The sequence below is a fragment of the Vigna umbellata genome, chromosome 7 (assembly GCF_029865625.1).
Source record: "Vigna umbellata cultivar VRB3 chromosome 7, Vumbellata_1.0, whole genome shotgun sequence".
Taxonomy (NCBI): domain Eukaryota; kingdom Viridiplantae; phylum Streptophyta; class Magnoliopsida; order Fabales; family Fabaceae; genus Vigna; species Vigna umbellata.
Window position 1 is genome coordinate 12,355,738 of NC_142171.1, and position 21,759 is coordinate 12,377,496.

At 38.4% G+C, this 21,759-nt stretch overlaps 1 protein-coding gene and 1 pseudogene across 1 annotated transcript; one reads left to right on the forward strand and one right to left on the reverse strand.

Moving 5' to 3' along the window:
• Positions 1 to 4,088: 4,088 nt before the first annotated feature.
• LOC148195158 (uncharacterized) lies at positions 4,089 to 4,777 on the forward strand (annotated as a pseudogene).
• A 2,221-nt stretch (positions 4,778 to 6,998) lies between these two features.
• Positions 6,999 to 21,211, reverse strand: LOC148195159 (double-stranded RNA-binding protein 1-like). Its single transcript, XM_088095101.1, has 5 exons — positions 21,001 to 21,211; positions 20,286 to 20,387; positions 8,936 to 9,162; positions 8,206 to 8,342; positions 6,999 to 7,104 (listed from the first exon to the last, which is right to left on the reverse strand). Exons 1-5 carry the CDS (start codon positions 21,209 to 21,211, stop codon positions 6,999 to 7,001), a joined length of 783 nt encoding a protein of 260 aa, XP_087951227.1.
• Positions 21,212 to 21,759: the final 548 nt, after the last annotated feature.

Below are 21,759 nucleotides of genomic sequence, written 5' to 3' on the forward strand. Positions count from 1 at the left end.
CCGTCCTGAGGCAAGACGGACGTTTATAATATTATTAACGTCCGTCTGGGGGGGACGGACGTCTAGTAGGCTGAACAAGTGAACGTTTCAATCCCCATGGTCAGCCGTTAGAACGTCCGTCCTGAGGCAAGACGGACGTTTATAATATTATGAACGTCCGTCTGGGGGGAACTGACGTCTAGTAGGCTGAACAAGTGAACGTTTTAGTCCCCATGGTCAGCCCTTAGAACGTCCGTCATAAAGGTAAGACGGACGTTTATAATATTATGAACGTCCGTCTGGGGAGACGGACGTCTAGTAGGCTGAACAAGTGAACGTTTCAGTCCCCATGGTCAGTCGTTAGAACGTCCGTCCTGGGACGAGACGGACGTTTATAATATTATAGACGTCCGTCCTGGGAGGGCGCGGACGTTCACTAGGCTGCACACTGAACATTTCAACTCCCCATGTGTCAGCCACTTGAACGTTCGTCTTGGGAGGGCGCGGACGTTTATAATATTATAGATGTCCGTCCTCCCAAGACGGACGTTCACTAGGCTGAACACTGAACGTTTCAATTGCCAATGTGTCAGCCACTTGAACGTCCGTCCTAGGAGGGCGCGGACGTTTATAATATTATAGACGTCCGTCCTGAGAAGGCGCGGACGTTCACTAGGCTGAACACTGAACGTTTCAACTCCCCATGTGTCAGCCACTTGAACGTCCGTCCTGGGAGGGCGCGGACGTTTATAATATTATAGACGTCCGTCCTGGGAGGGGGCGGACGTCTATAACAGTATTAATATTGTAAACGCGAACCTGCGAGCAGTTACGCTCATCTTCTCCCCGCGAACGCTGTCTGCTCCATTGATTTTCCAGGTGCATTTACTCTTTTTTGGACCGTTTAAATTAACTTTCAATCCGATTACATTGCTCTGTGATGAAATACCTTTGATTTGAACCGATTAAAAATCGTTTTCGGTACTTTTTTTGCAGCCTCTTGCGTGTTCTTGGGCGGATTCTTTGACTATTTTTGGGCTACGTTTTATGCCGTTCCCTCCTCGATTTCCCTCCCTTTGATTGTTTCTGGGCTACATTCTTAGGCCGTTCCAGCAGTGCACAAACGGACGTCCAACCCCCCAGCCCCTACCACTAACAATACAGCCCAGTAGACATCAATGATCGAGGTGCCGAACGTCTATATGGACGTCTATATAGACGTCCGGCCTGACACAACGGACGTCTATATAAACGTCCGGCCTGACATAGCGGACGTTTATATAGACGTCCGGCCTGACACAACGGACGTTTGTATAAACGTCCAGCCTGGCACAACGGACGTCTACATAGACGTCACCCTCATAGACGTCCGTTGGAGGTTGGACGTCAAAAGGCCCACAGAACGGACGTCTATAGCCCGTTCTACACTAGTGTCACGTCCAAGGGAGCTCAATTTTTCTATTTCTCTTACCAAAACACATGCATAAAGTAATAAAATATTACTAATACACTTACATCTTCTCTTTCCTCATGCAACACACCAAATAAAGGAGCAAAGAACTCATTCACGGCAATCACAAGCAATTTGACGTTGCACCCTCGTTTCACGCTCTAAAGAAAATTGTATTCCTATTTCTTATTTCATGTGGAACCCACAGCTAAGAGTCTTTTTTATTTTGGAAAAGTTTAAACTTGAGACCAAGCACACATGTCTCCCATGCACACACAACAATAACTAGATTAGGCTCCATTCTATCATTGAGCAAACATTTATATTTAAGTACTCTTTCAACTTTTTTTCAAAAATTAAAATAAAAACAATTACTAATTTAATTTTATTTGTTTCTTTAAATATTTCTCAACACAATTTCACAAAATTACTATTATTTAATATCCCAAAACAAAATAATTTAATTAAAACATTATTTTATTTATACGAGTCTTACAATGTCACATTGCTCAAAAGCTTTTCAAATTTCCTGTTTTCAGTTCTCACACTCTTTTTTGGATTCAAAGAATTCGACTTAAACAAAGTGAAGGTGTTAGGAACCAAAAATTGGAAAGAGACAAAAGAGTAATATTCTTTCTTGTATAGACTATATAGAACACAAAGTATAGGAGAACACTCTCTCCTTCAAGGGTTTTCCCTTCGCAAAGAGCCAAAACTCAATCTACAAAACTATCCAGTTACAAACTAACCAACTAACCTACCTTCTTATAAAGGCACCCCCAACCAACTAACCAACTAACAATTAATTTCTAATCTATTTCCTTTTATTCTACATACAATATATCCTATCATTACACCCTGGTGAAAAACAACATTGTCCTCAAGGTTGGAACCGTGAAACTTGATCTCATGGGTCATCTTCATCAACGTGTTATCATATGAAAGGAACCCACTGGTTAAAGCTTGTAAGTTCAGGTCTAGAGGCTTGGGTTGTGGTCCTCCAATGACTTCCACTCTTCCTGCATTCTTTTAGCCCAAATTTGTGAAATCCTCAAAATCTTATCTCGGGCTTCATCTACTATTGTAGCAACAACACTTTTGGCAATTACTTCATCTACTTGCAAACTCTCATGTAAACTTTTCACACTCCCAATCTGTGTTACTGCTGCCCAACTTTTACATAGCATGCTTCTCCTGTTCCCTTCAACTATCTTTAGTAGAGTTGTTGCTAGATTTTTCAAAGAAAGGTTCTTGGATTTTTTATGCTAGGTTTTGAACCCTTGGACTACATTTTCTTAGTTGTTTGGGTGTACTTTTGTTGATGTTTTGGTGTTTTGAACTTCAGAAGCATTTGTTGCTCCTATTGTTTGACCTTGGGTGTCACTCCCTTCATAAGTGGTTAACTCTTCTCTTTTCACCCACGGAAAAACTAGTTTTCCCTCACCCTTCCTAGTTCCATTATTTTCAAGGGCATCCTCTTCTCCTTTTTTATCCCAATTGATTGAATTTTCTCCTCCACCTGAGTGTTTCTTTGCTTTCTTGATGTCTTGCAGAAGTTCCTCTCTTCTTTTCTCTCTTGCTCTGTAAACATACTCAATTGGGTTGCTCCCTGAAACCATTGTTTTAACCCCAAGCTCAACAATTCTTCCCCTTCTTCACTGTTTTGACATACATACCACAATACCACACTATCTTCACTAAAAACAACAACTTTTGCAACATTCTTTGCAGCAACACCCACAATGTCTCCATCACAGTTTTTGTTTTTGCCTTCCCCTTCAAATTTATTTACTTATCTTCTATCTTTCCATCTAATTCTTGTAAAACCATCAACACTCAAAACAATAGCTTCTGTTTCTCTTTTCTTCTCCCTATTGGTTGAATTTTCTCCTCCATATGAGGGTTTCATGATGTCTAGCACACTATCTTGCACAACATCCCTACCTGTTTCTCCTTCTTTCTTTCCTTTCTTAGCAGATTTCTTACTTCTTTCTGAGCCCTTTCCGTGATTCTTGGATTTTTGCAGCATTTCTTTTATTTCTTGTATATTTCTTCTACATTTTTCTAGCACCCTTTTCTATTCGTTGGCCCACCTCTCCATGGTATCAAACCTTCCTTCCAGCGCATTCATTCTTGCTTCCATCTTGCTCCTCTCCCAAGGATTCAGCAGATCGAACCAAATTGTTAAGAACCCAGAATTGAAAAAAGACAAAGTAATATTCTTTATTGTACAAACTATATAGAACAAAAAGAATAGGAGAGCACTCTCTCCTCCAAGGGTTTTCCCTTCACAAAGAACCAAAGCTTAATCTACAAAATTATCCAAAAAAGTACCCTAACACAAGACTTCCCTGCCTTCTTATAAAGGTGTCCCAACCAACTAACCAACTAACAACTAGTTCCTAATATATTTCCTTTTATTCTACACACATTATATCCTATCATAAGGTTTTGTTGTTTCGGAAGTCACAAAATCTTATTCGAATATCAATAGTAAAAGCTTCCCTCTGATCAAGTGCAAGCCATGTTCTAAAGAGAAGAAACAAGCACAAAATTTGTAAGTTCAAAGGTTTTTTCAGTAGGGTTATTTCTTATCCATTGAGATTGGTGTAACTCTTCTTTCTGTGTTTTTAGGTTCTTGCTGATTTTCATCTATAGTATGGAGCCATCACGGGACACTATTATCGAAGCAAAAGAAGAACTCATGATTTCACCATTATCTGATGAAAACCCAATTCGCAGAACTGCTTACTTTATCAATCCCTGCATGAAAGGCTCAACAAGTCTTCCTCGTTACATGTTCTCTTTTGGAAAAACAACCATTATTGATTCCAACCACGCAAAACTACCATTGGAAGTGATATATAGCGGATGGCATCGTCCAAATCGAGAATGGAATACATGGGTTCAACAGATGCAACAAAAGTATGAATATATGTGGATAAAGGCTAGGATAGACCAGGCTATCAAAGCTTCTACTTTTCTTATCCATAAAAATGATGAGTTGATTCTTGAGCTTGCACAAAGGTGGTGTTCAAAGACTAACAAGTTTGTGTTTCCACGGGGAGAAGTAACTATTACCCTGGAGGACCTGAATGTTTGTTGGGGTTACTCTATCATGGGAGTGCCTTTCTCTAGATGTCTTGTGGGTGATGATGAAAAGGAAGTAGAACAAGAGTTGATTACTGTGTTTAGGATGTTTGTCAAAACGAAGGCCAAAAGGGGAGATCATAATCCATGGATGAAGTATTTCATATAAGTCATGAGAGCCATGTGGAAAATGAGGCATTCTTGTCTTTGTGGTTGTCGAGGCTTGTTTTCCCTAGTAGATCAATTAATACAATTTGAAAAGTGTTTTTCTTATTGCTATATAGTTAGCAAGAGGGACTCTAGATCTTGCACTTGCTGAATAACAAAATCAGAATTGTCACAATAGTGGAGTTAGAAGTCACATTGTGGGCTCCTTTTTAGTTGGTCCAAATTTGGGCATTGGAGAGATTTCCAGCCATGCAGCCATGTCCTCAAGTCGTTTAGCAAGGCCAGCTCTTGATGGCTAAATGGCACATAGTGAAAATGGTTAAAAATGACAACTTGAAATTGATTTTGGAGTCTTTAAGGCTTTGCTCACTTGAATGAATTTGGGGAAGAATGATTGAATGAATTTTAGAGGATTTGAAGGTAAAATTTTTGTTGTTTATTTGAGTGGATTTGGAGGTAAGTGAGAGTGGATTTGGAAGTAAAGTTTGTGAGAATTAGCGTAGGATTTGATTGATGTGACAAATTAAAAAAATTTACTTATAAATCCACTCTCACTTACCTCCAAATCCACTCAAATAAACAACAAAAAATTTACCTTCAAATCCATTCAATCACTCTCTCCCAAATCCATTCAAGTGAGCAAATTGTCAGAGTTGGAAATGACTTTATGTTGTAATTAGAGGAATTATTTATAGAATCTTTTTAATTCGAGAAAATATCTATAGAATCTTTCTAATTAGAGAAAATATCTATAGAATCTTTCTAATTAGAAAAAATAGGTGTATGATCTTCTAGATTATTTTTTAGTACATTGTTTCCTTATTTCCCTCTTTTAAGAGTCATTGATAAGGCAGAAAGGTGTGTCGAACTTCGGTGATCACAACACCAGAAATCAGTCCGAGAAAGAAGTAGCTATGAGCTGCCACTATCACCAGCACTTGTAACCCACGGGCCTTGTTCCGACAAGACCTACTCGTCACCGCCGTCACAAAAGGGGTTGCCAAAGCCTCCTAAGTCCGTTCCACGGGTCGATGGCGTCTTGTTTGGCCTAGATTTGAGTATATATGAGTTTTAAGTTCTGCTTTTTTTCCTAGTGTAACCCACATCTCGTTGTCGCCTCGGATAAGGTTACCAAAGACACTTGATTGTGTTCTACTTGATGTTTGAAGTAAAAATTATTCCTTTAGGTCTAAATGATCTACCAAATATGGTAAGTGCCTATCGGTTGGATGGTCGAAATTTGTTACAATGGAGCCAATACATTCAAAGGATTCTCAAGGGACGTTCAAGACTAGATCACATAGATGGAGGAGGACTAGAACCAGACGACACTCATTTTCTAATTTGGGACAATGAAGATTCACTAATTATGAGTTGGATGTGGCAGTCCATGATTCCTGAGATAAGTCAAAATTATATGTTTCATTCTACTGCTAAATAAATATGAGATGATTTACAGAGTACATTTTCATTAAAAAAGAATTTTTGCTGCATGCTATGACATTGAAAGCATGAAATTTAATACCAAAAAGGACTCCTTTTCCATATCAGAATATCATATAATCCTGAATAGACTTTGGTACATCAGTAGTTCATTTAAGTTTTTTTCCTTCTTATTTTTCTCACCTTAAAGTTTCTTATGTCACTTGGGAATTCCCGTCTCACACAACCTACTTATTGTCACTGATAGGTAGTATTGCAAAGACTAAAAAAATTACAGGCATACATCAACATCAATATGTGAAATGGAGTTGATTTTGAGAAGAACTAGATGCTGGTTCACAGATGATGAGCTCCTGTTGTTCATCTATTCAAGTTACACTAGTGCAATGAAGGGAAATGACACCGGTTAGTTTCACTTATACGCAACGGTTCTGCAACCGAGGCATATACAGACGAGGTAAAAAATGATAAGCTTTATGCCTCGGTTGGTTTTGAACCGAGTCAAAAAGATGTCTGCTTATGCCTCAGTTCAGTCCACCCGAGGTAGTATAGGGGTGGGTGCTTATGCCTCGGTTCAAATCTAACCGAGGCAGTAAAGTGATTTTTTCTTTTTCTTCATCATCAGCTGATATTGCAAGCTTCAAGAAAACATCAAAGGAATAACTCTTCAATTAATTCCTTTCTGGCGACCTCACTTCAAAAATTGAAATCGAAATATGCAATAAAAGAAATGTATAAGTAGCAATTATACAAAAGTTACAGCAGAGAATCGAAATTCATGTATGAACATATATACATCTTGAAATCCATCAACCTTTCCACCCAAAGCCTTGTTTTGTCTATAATCGAAATCAAAGAACCCAGAGAATCAGAGAATCGAACCCAGAGAACCCAAAGCCTTGTTTTCTCTACAATTGATGGAACCCTGAACTTCTAACTCCACCAAGGCATAGCCACAATCGAAATCAGAGAACCTAGAGAATCAATCAAACAAAAAACACAATCGAAATCAGAGAACCGCAATCCGCCACGAACGCTTTCGTCTCCTCGTCGGCCTCGGCCACGGTGTCAATCGCCGCTACGGGGGAGGAAGAGGAGGAAGGGAAGTTGACGTCGCTTTCCCATGGAGCTCTCGTCTTCGGTGTTAAGTCCTCCGGCAGCCACGCCGTTTCCCAAGCCTCGTTCCCGATGAAGCCTCCCTCTCGGTAACACAGATCCAACGCGGCAACACGAAGGAGAAAATAAATCTCGCTGCCTAGCGCAACGCAGATCCAACGCGGTGTCGAACAGAGAAGAGGAAGAGGAAGAAAGCTCGTGGAGGAAGAGGCGGTCCGACGACTGGCTCGGCTCCAACGTTGCGGGTGAGCTTCTGGATCTTGTTGTAGACGTTGGGGATGGAGGATAGGTCTTTAGGGGTGGAAGCCGGGCCTTCAGATTAGTAGATCTGAGATTTTTCACCGCCAACAGCCACCGCAAACAGCCACCGCAAACAGCCACCGCTTGCTCTTTACTCCAGACATGCACTGACAGGTGAGGTGGAAGCTGTGCTCGAGCCGTCGCCCAGGACGAGATGGTGGTGGCTCCCGGCAGCGGTGAGGCAGCGACGAGGCAGTGGCGGGACAGCGGCGGGACAGCGGCGGGGTAGCGGCAGGGTAGCGGCAGCGGCACTTACAACAGGCAGAAGCGAAGCATAGAGACGAGAGAGAAGCGAGAAAAATAAAAGGGAAATGGGAGCTGCTAGGTTTTCTTGGCTTAAGAGATTTTCACGGTGCAAAGCCCAAGACTATATGCCTCGGTCCATCTGGTAACCGAGGCAGTAGTTTCTTCACTAAGCTATATACCTCGGTCCATTCTGCCAACCGAGGCATATAATGATTTCAAAATTACAATTCTGCCACCACGTCTGATATGCTTCGGTTGCGAAAAAACCGAAGCATAATGTACGAGTTAAAAATGCAATTTTGTACTAGTGTTAACTCATTCAAAATACACAAAAGCAGAGGTTAAGGTTTTGGTGATATATCAAATTTTCCTCAGTGTTTCTTATGCATGGAAGCAAAATTGGGGTTGTGCACCAATGAAGAGGGACAATGGTAGAGAAGAAAGTTGGCATGTAGGGACATCCAGCCTGCATAGTCTTATATGTTGGTTTGTGAAAGCCTTCTTTCTCAGTTAATTTCATTATTGAAGTCTTGAATGAATCAGAGTCACCCTGAATAAGAGGATACAACTCCATATTCAATGGTATCAATTTTTAATGAAGACAGAACACACAAACATACAGGTGAACACACCAAAACATTTGACCTTTGAATGAAGTTGATCTACTGTTGTTAATAAATCATGCTATCATCTATTTAAAATCTAAATGTCTTCCACAGATAAAGTATTCTTCACACCGAATGATAAGTAAACATTCAAATATTACATATAATATAGAGATCCAGCGACTATTCTTAACACCGATTTATATATATATATATATATATATATATATATATATATATATATATATATATATATATATATATAAAGACATTCTACAAAAGATAAGAAAAAAGAAACTTACCAAGACATTCTATATTTTACCAGAAAAACATCAGTATAAAATAACAGGAATTAAGATGGCGGTTTAACATCAGTATAAAGTATTTCTTGGTCATAGTAAGTTTTAAAACTGTATCTTCACAAAAAATACTTAAACAGAGTTCACTTTTGGTAATTGAACTATATAGGTCATCAAAAATTTTTTCTCCAACATTCTTCTTAGTTAGTAACTATGTAAGAAATTATAAGGATAGTTGCCTTCTCAAAGATGTCAGGTGATAATGACATTAAATCAGAAGCCCGCTCTGTCTCTTTTATAGTGTTGGCAACTGAAGGACTTTCAATAGAATGCCCATCAACTAGCAATGTGGCCTTAAAGTCATTGGCAGAAGGCAGCTCCTCAGTTTTACATGCAAACACAGGTGAATCAAGATTGTTCATTCGAGCATTGTTCTGCAACTGAATTTTGTGAATACAGTCCATATCTAGAGAATTGAGTTGAGTGATATTGTTAGAAGAAGAAATGGAAACAGAAGATGGTAACAATCATAGTATAACTATCACTCACAGATATGCTAATAAGTAGTGAATAAAATGAAAGGAAGTCAACAAACAACTTCTAAAGATTCCACCGGAACACAATGAACTTGAGTTTACCGTTAGAATAAGTTCATCAGTAGTTTCTTTGAATATATGTAGAAACTATTGTTGTAGTTATCTTAAATAATGAGAATCATCATTCAAAACAAGTATTGAGATTACAATACAGAGGAAGAAAAACAGAGAAGCAAAAATAGTTTGTGTATTATATGGATTCTACATAATGCAGATACAGATATTTATATATCAAGATTATAACAAAATTAGTTATAATTTTATCTAATCTATCAGATATAAACAGAATAATAACAAACAAAAATAATAACAAGCAAGATTTTAAATCCTAACAAGATATTAAATCATAACAGATATTAAATCCTAACAGCCTCCCTCAAGCTGGAGAATGAATGTCAATCATTCTCAGCTTGGAAACCAGAAATTTGAAAGCTGTGGGAGGAAGTCCTTTTGTGTAGATATCAGCTAACTGGCATGCAGAAGGAATCGGCAGTAGTTTAAGTAAGCTAGAAGAAATTTTTTCCCTTACAATATGGCAATCTATTTCAATGTGCTTCGTGCGTTCATGGAAAACTGGATTTGCAGCAATATGAAGGGCAGATTTGTTATCACAGAACAAGACTGCTGGTTGTTGAAAAGTTACGTGAAGATCTTGTAGAAGAAAAGTTAACCATTGAATTTCGCAAGTAGCTGTGGCAAGAACTCTGTATTCAGCTTCTGATTAACTTTTGGATACAGTGGCTTGTTTCTTCGATTTCCATGAAATAAGTGAGGAGCCAAGATAGATAGAGTAACCAATGATACTTCGTCTAGTATCAATGCAGCCTGCCCAATCATAATCGCTGAAGCCTTTCAACTGTATGATGTTATTGTTGGGAAAGAAAATCCCTTTTCCAGGAGCACCTTTAAGGTATCTAAGAATCCTGGAAGCTGTTGTTGGGATTTGAGAGAAATTGACTTAGTTGTTGTACTGCAAATGAAATATCTAGTCTAGTGTTGGTGAGATATAATAATCTACCAATCAATCGTCTATAAGAAGATGAAGCTGCATCATTTAGAGGTTGGCCAGAATTTATGCTGAGCTTTGTACGATAGTCACAAGGAGTGGAAACGGGCTTAGAGTTTAAGTAACCTTCATCTTTGAGAATGTTCAGAGTATATTGTCTTTGGGAAATGGAAATACCTTCTTTGTTTCCAGCCACTTCAAGACCAAGAAAGAATTTAAGATTGCCAAGGTCTTTAATCTTAAATGTTGCGTCAAGAAGATGAGTAATATGAGTTATTTCTGTGAGATCATTTCCTGTGAGTACTATATCATCAACACAAACCACTAAAATAGTGAGATTGGAATCAGAATGTTTGGTGAACAAGGAATGATCAGATGTAGTTTGGAGGAAGCCATTAGATAAGAGGAAATCAGATAAACAAGCATACCACTGTCTGCCTACTTGTTTAAGACCATAAAGTGATTTTTGTAACTTACGTACTTGATTGGGTTTGATACAATTGAGCCCTGGAGGAGGTATCATATAAAATTCTTCATTTAATGTACCATGAAGAAAAGCATTATTAACATGTAGTTGCTTAAGATGCAATTATCTGCTGTCGCAAGAGTTATAACCAGTCTAACCGTTGTGATTTTAACCATTGGAGAAATGGTATCTAGGTAGTCTTGACCTTCAATTTGAGTGTAACCCTTGGCTACCAATCTGGCTTTATATTTCAATGCTTCCATCAGCCTTGTGCTTGATTTTGAAAACCCATTTACAGCCTACAGCAGTTTTGTCAACAGGTAAATTTGTGATTTCCTAAGTGTCATTTATGGCCAAAGCAGCAAGCTCATCATCCATGGCTCTAACCCAGTGAGGATATTGGGATGCCTCAGAATAAGATCTAGGCTCAATGTTAGTAGAGATATGCATAATAAATCGATAATAAGGTGCTGCAAGTTTCTTATATGAAATGACATAAGCAAGAGGATGTTTGATACCTGAAGAATGAGAGGTAATAGTTGATGCATAAGGAGTTTCAAATTCAGATAGTCTTGAAGGTCTGTTTTTAGGTCGGGTGGATCTTCTAATGTTAGGAGCAGGTAAAGTGAAAGTTGAACTGAGTGAAGAAGGATGCGAAGGATCTGTATGAGGTGAGGGCATACATTGGTCAATATAGAGCAAAGGTGGGTGGGTGATAAGGTGGGAATTAAAAGTGGTGTATGATTCATTGTAGGAAGGAAAACAACTTTCATGGAAGATAACGTTTCTAGAAATCTCAATGGCCCTGGTCTTGAGGTTGAAGGTGATGAAGCCTTTTTTGTGTGGTTTATAGCCAAGAAAAATAGCGGGTAAAGCTCTTGGATCAAGTTTATGTCTATTGTTTGACAAGGTGTTGACAAAGCAAAGATAGCCAAAGACTTTAAGGGTGGTGATATCAAAAGAAGAACTGTATAATTGTTGGTGTGGAGAATGGTTATTTAGGAGAGGAGTGGGAAAGCAATTAATGAGGGTAGAGGCATGAATAAGAGTATAAGACCAAAAAATGTTTGGTAAGTGTGCTTGAAAAAGAAGAGAGCGGGTAACATTTAATAAGTGCTGGTGTTTTCTCTCAACTAAGCCATTTTGTTGGGGGGTTTCAACACAAGTTGTTTGGTGAAGAATTCCAGTATTTTTATAAAATTCGGCCATAATAAACTCAGTTTCATTGTTAGATCTAATGGTTATGACATTGGTTTTAAATTGTCTTTCAGCATAGGTAATGAAAGATTGTAAATGTGACTGAGTTTCAGCTTTTGAGATTAAAGGAAACACCCATACATATCTAGAAAATCATCAACAATGGTTAAAATATATTTATGACCATGAATGGAAGTAGCAGCACAAGGACCCCAAATATCAACATGTAATAAGGAAAAAATAGAAGAAACATGAGAAGTACTATGAGGAAAAGAAGGTTTTCTTTGTTTAGCCATATGACAAGGAGTACATATAAAAGAGTGATCAAAATTAATCACAAGATATAACTGTTGCATTACATGTAATCTATCATGGGATGGGTGGCCTAATCTGTAATGCCAAATATCAATGGCTTCCTTATTACAAATTGTGGTGTTGATGGAGCTAAAAGAAGTCTTGAGTATATACAATCCATCTTGTGCATCAACTATACCAATCATCCTCTTGTTGTGTCTGTTCTGTATAAAACATTGATTGATAAGAAATATTAGTTGACAATTATGGGTTGTGGTAAGCTTGGAAACAAATATAAGATTGAAATTAAATTGTGGAAGATACAGGACATTAGAAATAGACAAAGAATCATTAATCTTTACTGTTCCAGAATATGAGGCTATAGTTTGTTGTCCATTTGGTAGTTTTACTGTGATGGGATCAATAGCCTTATAGGATGAGTATAGATTCAGGGAAGAAGATACATGATCACTGGCTCCTGAATCTATAATCCACATGACATGGTCTGTAGCATGAGAACTTGGTAGCACATTACCTATAAAAGAAGTACTTGAAGAGAAAGTTGTACCAATTTGATTTATGTGGGAAGTAGTTGTAGAGGATCCCAATTATGTTTGCTGTTGCAGCAGGGCTATCAAATGTTGATATTGTTGAGGAGTGATTTTTAACTCATTCGAGTCAGATACTTGAGTGTGATCAATGAATCCTTCAGTGTTACTTGTGGCAGCATTGTTCACCATAACAGGTCTGTGCAATTTATGCCCAGGAGGGTAACCATGCTTCTTAAAGCATTCATCAACAGTGTGTCCAGTGATATTGCAAAAAGTGCAAACCTTTGAGTTGTATGAACCTGAATTTGATCTTCTGCCAAAGCTTCCTCTATTTGATGAATAGCCTCGACCTCCTCTTATCCCTTTGTTGTATGAGGATCCTGAAGATCTTGATTGATAGCCATTCGTTTTGTAACAATTTTCAGTCGTGTGGTAATCTTTTCCACAGAATGTGCAAGATACCTTGTTACTGGCATTTGTTGTGGCTGCATTTAGCATACTCATATTACTCATGGTAAGATTAGTACATTGCCTTTCTTGCTGAACAACATAAGAAAAAACCTTAGAAATAGGAGGAAGAGGATCCATCATCAAAATGTTCGTTCTTACAGCACTATATTGATCATTTAATCCACCTAGGAACTGCATAATTTGATCCTGCTGCTTTCTTTCTGTTGAATATAGTGAAAAACTATATTTGAATTAATCTCCCTTGTGTTGAATACACACATAGGGTTCTCTATTTATAATAGAAGAAATATGGGCTAAGCCCAAAATACAAATGAGAAATAATAACAAACTAACTAAAAGATAAAAGATATAATATATCTAACACTCCCCCTCAAGCTGGAGCATATAAATTGTATGTACTAAGCTTGGAATAGATGAACTCAGTGTTGAACTAGATGATTTGTCTTCAAGAGTGTGAGGTGTTAGGGGATTTCGGCAAGCGTACCGAATCGTTCAAGTAATAAACCGTGGTAAGACCAGGTATCGTTTTCCCAAGAGACTCGTAATACTAGAGAATTGTGCGATTAATAACTCATCTAGACTCAAGAACAACTCAACATTTAAGAATATATGCAAAAAGATAAATTCATAAGTAATTACAAGTTTGGACTTTGGTATTGAAGGCACTTGAAAATGGAAAAGACTAGAAATGGTATGAAATGACATTGTTAAGGTTAGTTTTCACCAATGCACTCTTGTGTAAAATCAATTTCATCTCCTCTCTATCAATTTACTAAAGTCAATCCATTAAAACACTCTAGCCCTAATCCCTTAGGTGAAAGAGCCTAGGTTTTCCTTATCAAACTCCAATCCCTTGGACAATCTAACAAGCAAACCCGCATTAAAGAGCTAGGATCTTAAGACAACATGTGAATCATCTTCCATCCCTAGAATCAATGAACCACAAGGACTCCTATTTCAGTTCTGGGTTCCATCTTACGTCCCCATAACCCTTGAAACCCCAAAATCAAGTCATGAACGTCCCCATTACATGCAAGCTTTAAGATCGGAAACAAGAATACTAGCAATTGATAGAAAAGGCATATATATAATCAAATCATTCAACAATTACACAAAAATTCAAAGGCTACATCTATCCCCAACAAGATGGGTTTGGCTCTCCATTTCCATGGAGAGCCTTTAAGCTTACAAAATGGCCATGGAAGAAGATGAAGAACCCAAGAGGAAGAAGGGAGTGTTCCCACGAACCCTAGCAGCCCTCCAAGCTCTCCTCTCAGTGAAATCGCGCCTCCAACGAACCAAAGACCCTTTCCCCTTCACGTTTTAGGGTTAAATAAGCTGGATCTGACACATCAGCAAAAGTCGCGCCCGGCGCCCTCTCAGTCGCGCCCGGGCGCGAAACTCTCTGGAAAGTCACGCCCGGGCGCCCCATTTCTCACGCCCGGGCGCGACCAGCACGCAGAAACTGGTTTCTGTGCAGGTGGCGTTGGGCGCCCCTGACCCAAGGGGGCCCGAGCCTGACTTTTCAGCACTGCATCATTTTCACTTTTTCCGCAGATCTGCTTGCTTCTAGTGGTTGGTTCAGCTTTAGACATTATTGGAGACCCTTCCAAGCACATTATTAGCTACAAAATAGGGGATTATAGATGAAATTACATCAAAGTAGCCCAAAACACAATTATTCATAAAACTAAGATAAATTAGAGGATTAAGCAAGTTATAAGCTAAAAAGGAGTTGATTTTGCTACTAAATTGATGCTTAAATAATGGTAAAAATTAGCATTATCAAATACCCCCAAACTTACAACTTTACTTCTCGTCAAGCAAAAGTACTTCACCTAGCAAACAATTCAATCACAATGGTCCAATAACTTTAAGCACACTTTCAATCAAATAAACAAAATCAATCATGCTTGCTCAACTTAGAAATCACATTCAAGAGACAATATAGTCTTAGCAAGCTAAACTTCAATCATGGTGCTAACAGTTCAAAATCACAAGATAGATGCAAATGATAGATCAACAAACATGGCAAGTTGTTTTCAATGAGTGCATGGAACCAACCTCACTAGAGAAAGTGTTTCACTCAAGCACAATGGTGTATAAGGATGTGTGTCTAACTCTCAACTATCACAATGTTACACAAATCAACTTTGCCTTTCGTTTCAACAATATCAAACACATTAACAAGCAAGTTACATCACAAGGACTTTTTGAAGCTTGTATTGTGGCTGGGCTAAGAAGAAAAATTGGTTTTTCTGGACAACAAAGCACCTTGAGATAAGAGACCAAACAATTTAATTCATGATATAACATAGTATCTATTTTTCTCCAAAATTGAATAAACCACTCTCAACTTATTTCCCAACTCTTTTTCATTGAATTCATGTTTTTGTTTTTCTTCTTCTTTCTTCTTTTTCTTTCTTTTTAACTCAACTTATTGTTTTCTCAATGCTCCCCTTTTGACAAGAACTCCCCCAAACTTAAACCATTCTCCTCATCCTAACATATATGTTCATCTCAACTCAAGGTAAGGAGGTTAAGGATTTTTCAATAAGCTTAAGGTTTTAGGAATGAGAAAGTTTTCTTTAAGGTTCAAAGGTTATATATTGGCTTTTAGGTTCAAAATGTAGAAGAGGTAGAAGAACAAGATGGCCTTGATCATTTGTAACATGCAAGTAACTAGTTCAAATAGAGAAACTTAGGCAAAATCAATTGTGATTCCAAAGTAATAACATTCAGTAATAAACTCGGAGGCACAACATCTCACAGGTTAACTCAGGGTTCCAAAATTTGATAAACATCATGCCAAGAATATTGATCACAATTAAAACCAAGCATCTATCTAAACAGATACAAGCAACCACAATCTATGTTCAACAAGATCAACCACATAATCTCAATCAGATTTTCAAAACAATTCTCATGGATAAAGAGCAAGCACAAGCGATTTGCACTCAATTCAAGCATAACAAATGATTCACTCAAACCACCAGACCAATTGCACAAGAATTATCCACTAGGCAAGTCAAAAAGAAATCCAAATTCAAAAACTGAAAGCAAATAAGAACTGGAAATTAAAACTGAAAAACCGAATTAGATGGACTCTTTGCAACTCTAGCAGTGTAGGACACTAGCTTCACTTTCATCTGAACATCTTCCTCCAACAGTAGCTTATACTCCGCAACTGCTCCACCTCCCCCATCAGTAGGGGCCTGGCCCCCAGGCCATGCTACACGAGCAGCAAAATCTTCAAGTCATATGGTTGCTCAACTCACGCATGCCTCAAAGGATGACCACTGGTGGTTTTGACACCTTTAAAGTTCTAAGGAAGATCTTATCCTGTAACAAGAAAGCTCAAAGAAAAATTAGTATCCCATAGTCAACAACTGAAGAGAAGAATCCATAAAACATACTAAAAGAAATATGCAAAAGAAGGCAAAGAAACAAGACAATGAAAGCCAAAACAAACAAAGACAAAAGTACAAGAACACGGAGGGAAGTCTTAGAATTAAACTTCCCAAAAGTACAAAAACACTAAAAGATTTAAAAACACAACAAAAGGAGTGTGTGAAAGAGTGCAAAAGAATGGGAAACTCATCATAAATCAAGAAAAACAAAAGTGCAGAACCAGAATTTTTGGGGCTGGGCGACCCTGGTGCAGGTCGCGCCCGGGCGCCCCTGACCCAGGGGGGCCCGAGCCTGACTTTTCAGCACTGCATCATTTTCACTTTTTCCGCAGATCTGCTTGCTTCTAGTGGTTGGTTCAGCTTTAGACATTATTGGAGACCCTTCCAAGCACATTATTAGCTACAAAATAGGGGATTATAGATGAAATTACATCAAAGTAGCTCAAAACACAATTATTCATAAAACTAAGATAAATTAGAGGATTAAGCAAGTTATAAGCTAAAAAGGAGTTGATTTTGCTACTAAATTGATGCTTAAATAATGGTAAAAATTAGCATTATCATGAGGCAAACATGGACTAACAGTAGCTTGTAAAACTTCAACTTCAAAAGTGGATGAAGGAGAGCAGTGGTGGACAATGAAAAACTGCAAGGACTGATTCCCAATCAATGATGGATGAGTGACGGGATCAACAGTAGTAGCTGAAAGCTAAGAGCTACAAAATTGCAGGGACTACATTAAATCCTCATCAATGATGGATGGGTGACGGGATCAACAATAGTAGCTGAAATCTACAAAACTGCAGGGACTACACCCATATTTATGAGACTTGTAGTGTCTTGGAAACATACTCCCCCTTAGTGTGAAGGGCAAAAATGTGAAATATCACAGTTGCTGGACCACTAAAACAAAATATTAAGCTACAATGCTGAAACAAAGGCATCAAATATGCAAAGACATGTTGGAGGTCCAAAATTCTTTGTTGGACAACTCCCAAGTGGTGATACTTAGCAGTGTATCACAAGAAGATCGGGCTAAACTCTAGCCCAAGAAGAACTGATGCAGTTGCTTCTGTTTGAGACGGTAGCAACTGCAGCGGCGGTTGACAGCTATAAAACTGTAGGGACTAAATTGCCATCACTGACTGATGGGGCTTGTAGTAGCTGGAAGCGACAAAAATACAGGGACTGCCATCACTAACTAACAAGGTGATGCGGCCTACAGTGGTTGGAAGCATACGGCGCGGGACAGCGGCAAACGGCGCGGGACAGCGGCAAAGGGGCCGCTAGACAGCGGCAAACGGCGCGGACAACGGAAACGGCGCGGACAGCGGCAAACGGTGCTTGGACCATCAACGACGGAGACGAAGACAGATGAAGATGGCAGCACTGCTCTGGAAGGTTTGAACAAAGAGAGGGAGGTCCGGCGAGAGCTGTGGAGGTGTCGCAGTGAAACTCCGACACCGGGAAGGCGGCGCATGCAGAACACGCGCCCGAGATCTGACGAGAAGAAGGCGGCGCGTGGAGGCGCGTTGAGCAGAGTCTGTGCTTGTCTCCGGCGGGGTTGGACGTCGCTTGAGGAGACGCTTCAGATCTGCTGGTCATCGGTCGAAACTGTGATGGCGACCGGCGGCCGGCGACGGACTGGCCGGAAAGAAGCACTGCGTGGCGGCGCGTGACTGAGAACTAGCTCTTGAAACCGGCGTGGTTGGTCGTTGCTCGAAGAGACGGTCCAGATCCGCAGGTCACCCATCGAAACTGTGACGGTGGCCGGCGGTGGCGGCGACGGTGGCCAGAGTTAGCAGCGACGGTGGCCGGAGTTAGTAGCGACAGCAACGGAAAGTGACGACGGCAGCAGTGGCACACTGGGTCTGGACTGGTGTTGACTGTGGTAGAGATTTAAGAAGAAAAAATGGACTGCCCACTGAGATTTTAGGGGCCGCCGGCGACCATGGCGGACGGCCGCCGACAGACAGCAGAGGCCACAAGAAGATATCAAAGAACCTGCTATGATACCATGTTGAATATAGTGAAAAACTATATTTGAATTAATCTCCCTTGTGTTGAATACACACATAGGGTTCTCTATTTATAATAGAAGAAATATGGGCTAAGCCCAAAATACAAATGAGAAATAATAACAAACTAACTAAAAGATAAAAGATATAATATATCTAACACTTTCAGTACTTTCAGTGAGTGCTTTACACGAACATGCCGGTATGCATGTTCAAGACAAATCTGGTCTATGACATTCCAATTCATCCCAAATTACACGTAGCTTAGAAAAATACTCTGAAATAGATGTATCACCTTGTTTTATTGATGCAGCTTCTTGTTGGAGTTCTGCTATTCTTAGTAAATCACCTTGAGAGTACCTTGACTTCAAATCCTTCCAAATATCATCAGCTTGGTTCATCCATAATATGCTTTGACGAATTGAAGGCGAAACTGAATGCACTAGCCATGAGACTACCATGTTATTGCATCTTTTCCATGCAGGATATAGGGCATCATTCGTGGATGGTTTAGGCAGAGTTTGATCCATGAATTCTAATTTATTCTTTGCACTCAAAGCAGTGAGCATACTTCGGCTCCATGAATTGTAATTGGTTGGATCCGAAAGAGGAGAAACCAACGCTATCGAGGGGTTTTCTCCAGGATGTCAATAGTAAGGGCTATTCTGATCAATGGCAGCCATGAGTTGGTTTGGTAAATAAAAAAAAACGCAAAGAAATCAAGAAGGGACAAGAATCGAATGAAGATCATAGGCACAGTAGAACTCTTCAATTGAAGAGCTTTGATACCATCTTAAATAATGAGAATCATCATTCAAACCAAGTATTGAGATTGCAATGCAAAGGAAGAAAAACAAAGAAGCAAAAATAGTTTGTGTATTATATCGATTCTGCATAATGCAGATACAAATATTTATACATCAAGAATATAACAAAATTAGTTATAGTTCTATCTAATCTACCAGATATAAACAGAATAATAACAAACAAAAATAATAACAAGCAAGATTTTAAATCCTAACAAGATATTAAATCATAACAGATATTAAATCCTAACAAGTTATGACTCTGAAAGTCAATGAAAGTGTTTGATCATTGAGATAAAGATAACAATAACATTGAAATAAAGATAAAAATAACCTTTGAAATACCAGACATTAGGATTGACATAAATAATTTGCAGTAGATATACACAGACAAGAATGCATTGGATTCATTTGACCTATGTTAAATGAAGAAGATCTAGTAACAACTCTACTCTCAGTGTTTGACATGGAAATATGAGATTTAAGTTATGAAGTACAAAAGGGAAAGGTGTAGGATACAATTTCTAAAATTAATCTAGTATGTGTTTTACACCTTATAGCTTATAGCTTTCCTAATTCACAAAGCTAGAATGATTGCATAAAAGAGAATCCAACCAGGTTTTGAGGGGCTGATGTTAATATATTGTTCATTAAAATGGAACTAGAAGGAAAGTAAAAGTAAAGTACTGTTTTTCTTTATTAAATCGTTAGAATCCATATACAGCAGAGCTTACAAACTAAGCTAAAAAAGTAAGAAGGGAAGTCATCATTCACCATCTATAATGACTGAAGATTGTGCTGGAATTGAACTGCCCTGAGGTTTCACTGCTCTAATTTGCTCTTTTGTATCCTGTTCAGAAGTTTGTGTTGAAGATCCTAACGGTCATAATAAAGAACAAAATTAATTGGTGCACTATTGTATAAAATTAGGTCAACAAATTCTACCCTATAATATGAACTTGATGTAACATTACTAGTTTCTACCATCGTATTATTTTCTGCATCATTTTGTTATTACAAGGCATGATATTAAGAATGAGAACTAAACAGAAGTTTTTTGACAGCATTCATTTAAATAGTTATAGAATATAAGATAGGATGCCAAATTTCATACTTAAATTCTATTTGTTTATTATGAAATCAATTAAGGTTAGAAAAAAAAAATCATTGCCAGTGCTAACTTCAACTCAAGTGCAACTTATAGTCTACTTCTGATCAAACAGTTTTATAGTTTCTCAAACCATTTCACATAACAAAGTGATAGTTTCCAACCCAAAATCTCAAATAACTCCTGAAAATTATTATAATAATAAGCTATGATTGTATATGAACACAAACACAGAGCAATCTAAGGAATAGAGCATACAACTCCCTTCACATAACAGGAATTCCCTACTTCAAGACCTTCATCTTCATCAAGAAAAAACAGTAAAGAAACCAACTTTCCAAGGAAACCAACAAAAGCAAGAAAGGAAAAGAGATGGGGTACCAGAACAGAAGCTGAGGAAAGCAACCATGGCAGCTTTGTTTTTAGCTTCTTTAAGGGAACTAGAGGCACTGGAAGAAGTGAAGATGACACCATTGACATGAACAGAAGCCTTAAAGCTTGGTATATGATCTGGACCATCTTTCAGGGCAGAGTACCTTGGCAAACCCCATTTTCTCTTGTGGCAAAGCTCTTGTAGCTTTGTCTTGTACATTTTCACTTTCACACACAAGAAAAGAAAAATTCTCATCGAATAATACATACATGAGAGGAAGAACTAATGTTGATGATTGGATTAGTTTCAAATAAAGGACTTTTAAACTAGGTTTAATAGCCAATTTAGTCCCCACTTTGGTTGAAAAATCTCAATTTAGTCCCTCATTATAAAAGTGTTTTACATTAGTCCTAACTTTTAAAATAGTGGGTCAGATTAGTCCCTTTCGTTAAATATAAGTTAACGAAATTAATGGATGATGATGTGACACAGCTTAAAGCTGATGTGTTAGATTAGTCCCTCGTTAGCTTTAAGTTGTGTCACATCATCATCCATTAATTTTGTTAACTTATATTTAACAGAAAGGACCAATCTGACCCACTATTTTAAAAGTTATGACTAATTCAAAACACTTTTATAACGAGGAACTAAATTGAGATTTTTCAACCAAAATGAAGACTAAATTGGCTATTAAACCTTTAAACTATTAGCAATACCTTTTAAGAAATCAATTAAAAGAAATCATATTAGGAATACCTTTTAAGAAA

Bases quoted from the DNA above. Each gene is read 5' to 3' on its own strand.
- LOC148195159 (XM_088095101.1), bottom strand. From the start codon at position 21,211: ATGTACAAGACAAAGCTACAAGAGCTTTGCCACAAGAGAAAATGGGGT. The intron at 20,388-21,000 runs GTACCCCATCTC...TATGACCGTTAG, and splicing joins TTTCCTCAGCTTCTGTTCTG to GATCTTCAACACAAACTTCT. The intron at 8,343-8,935 runs GCAACTATCCTT...CCTCTTATTCAG, and splicing joins CACCTGACATCTTTGAGAAG to GGTGACTCTGATTCATTCAA.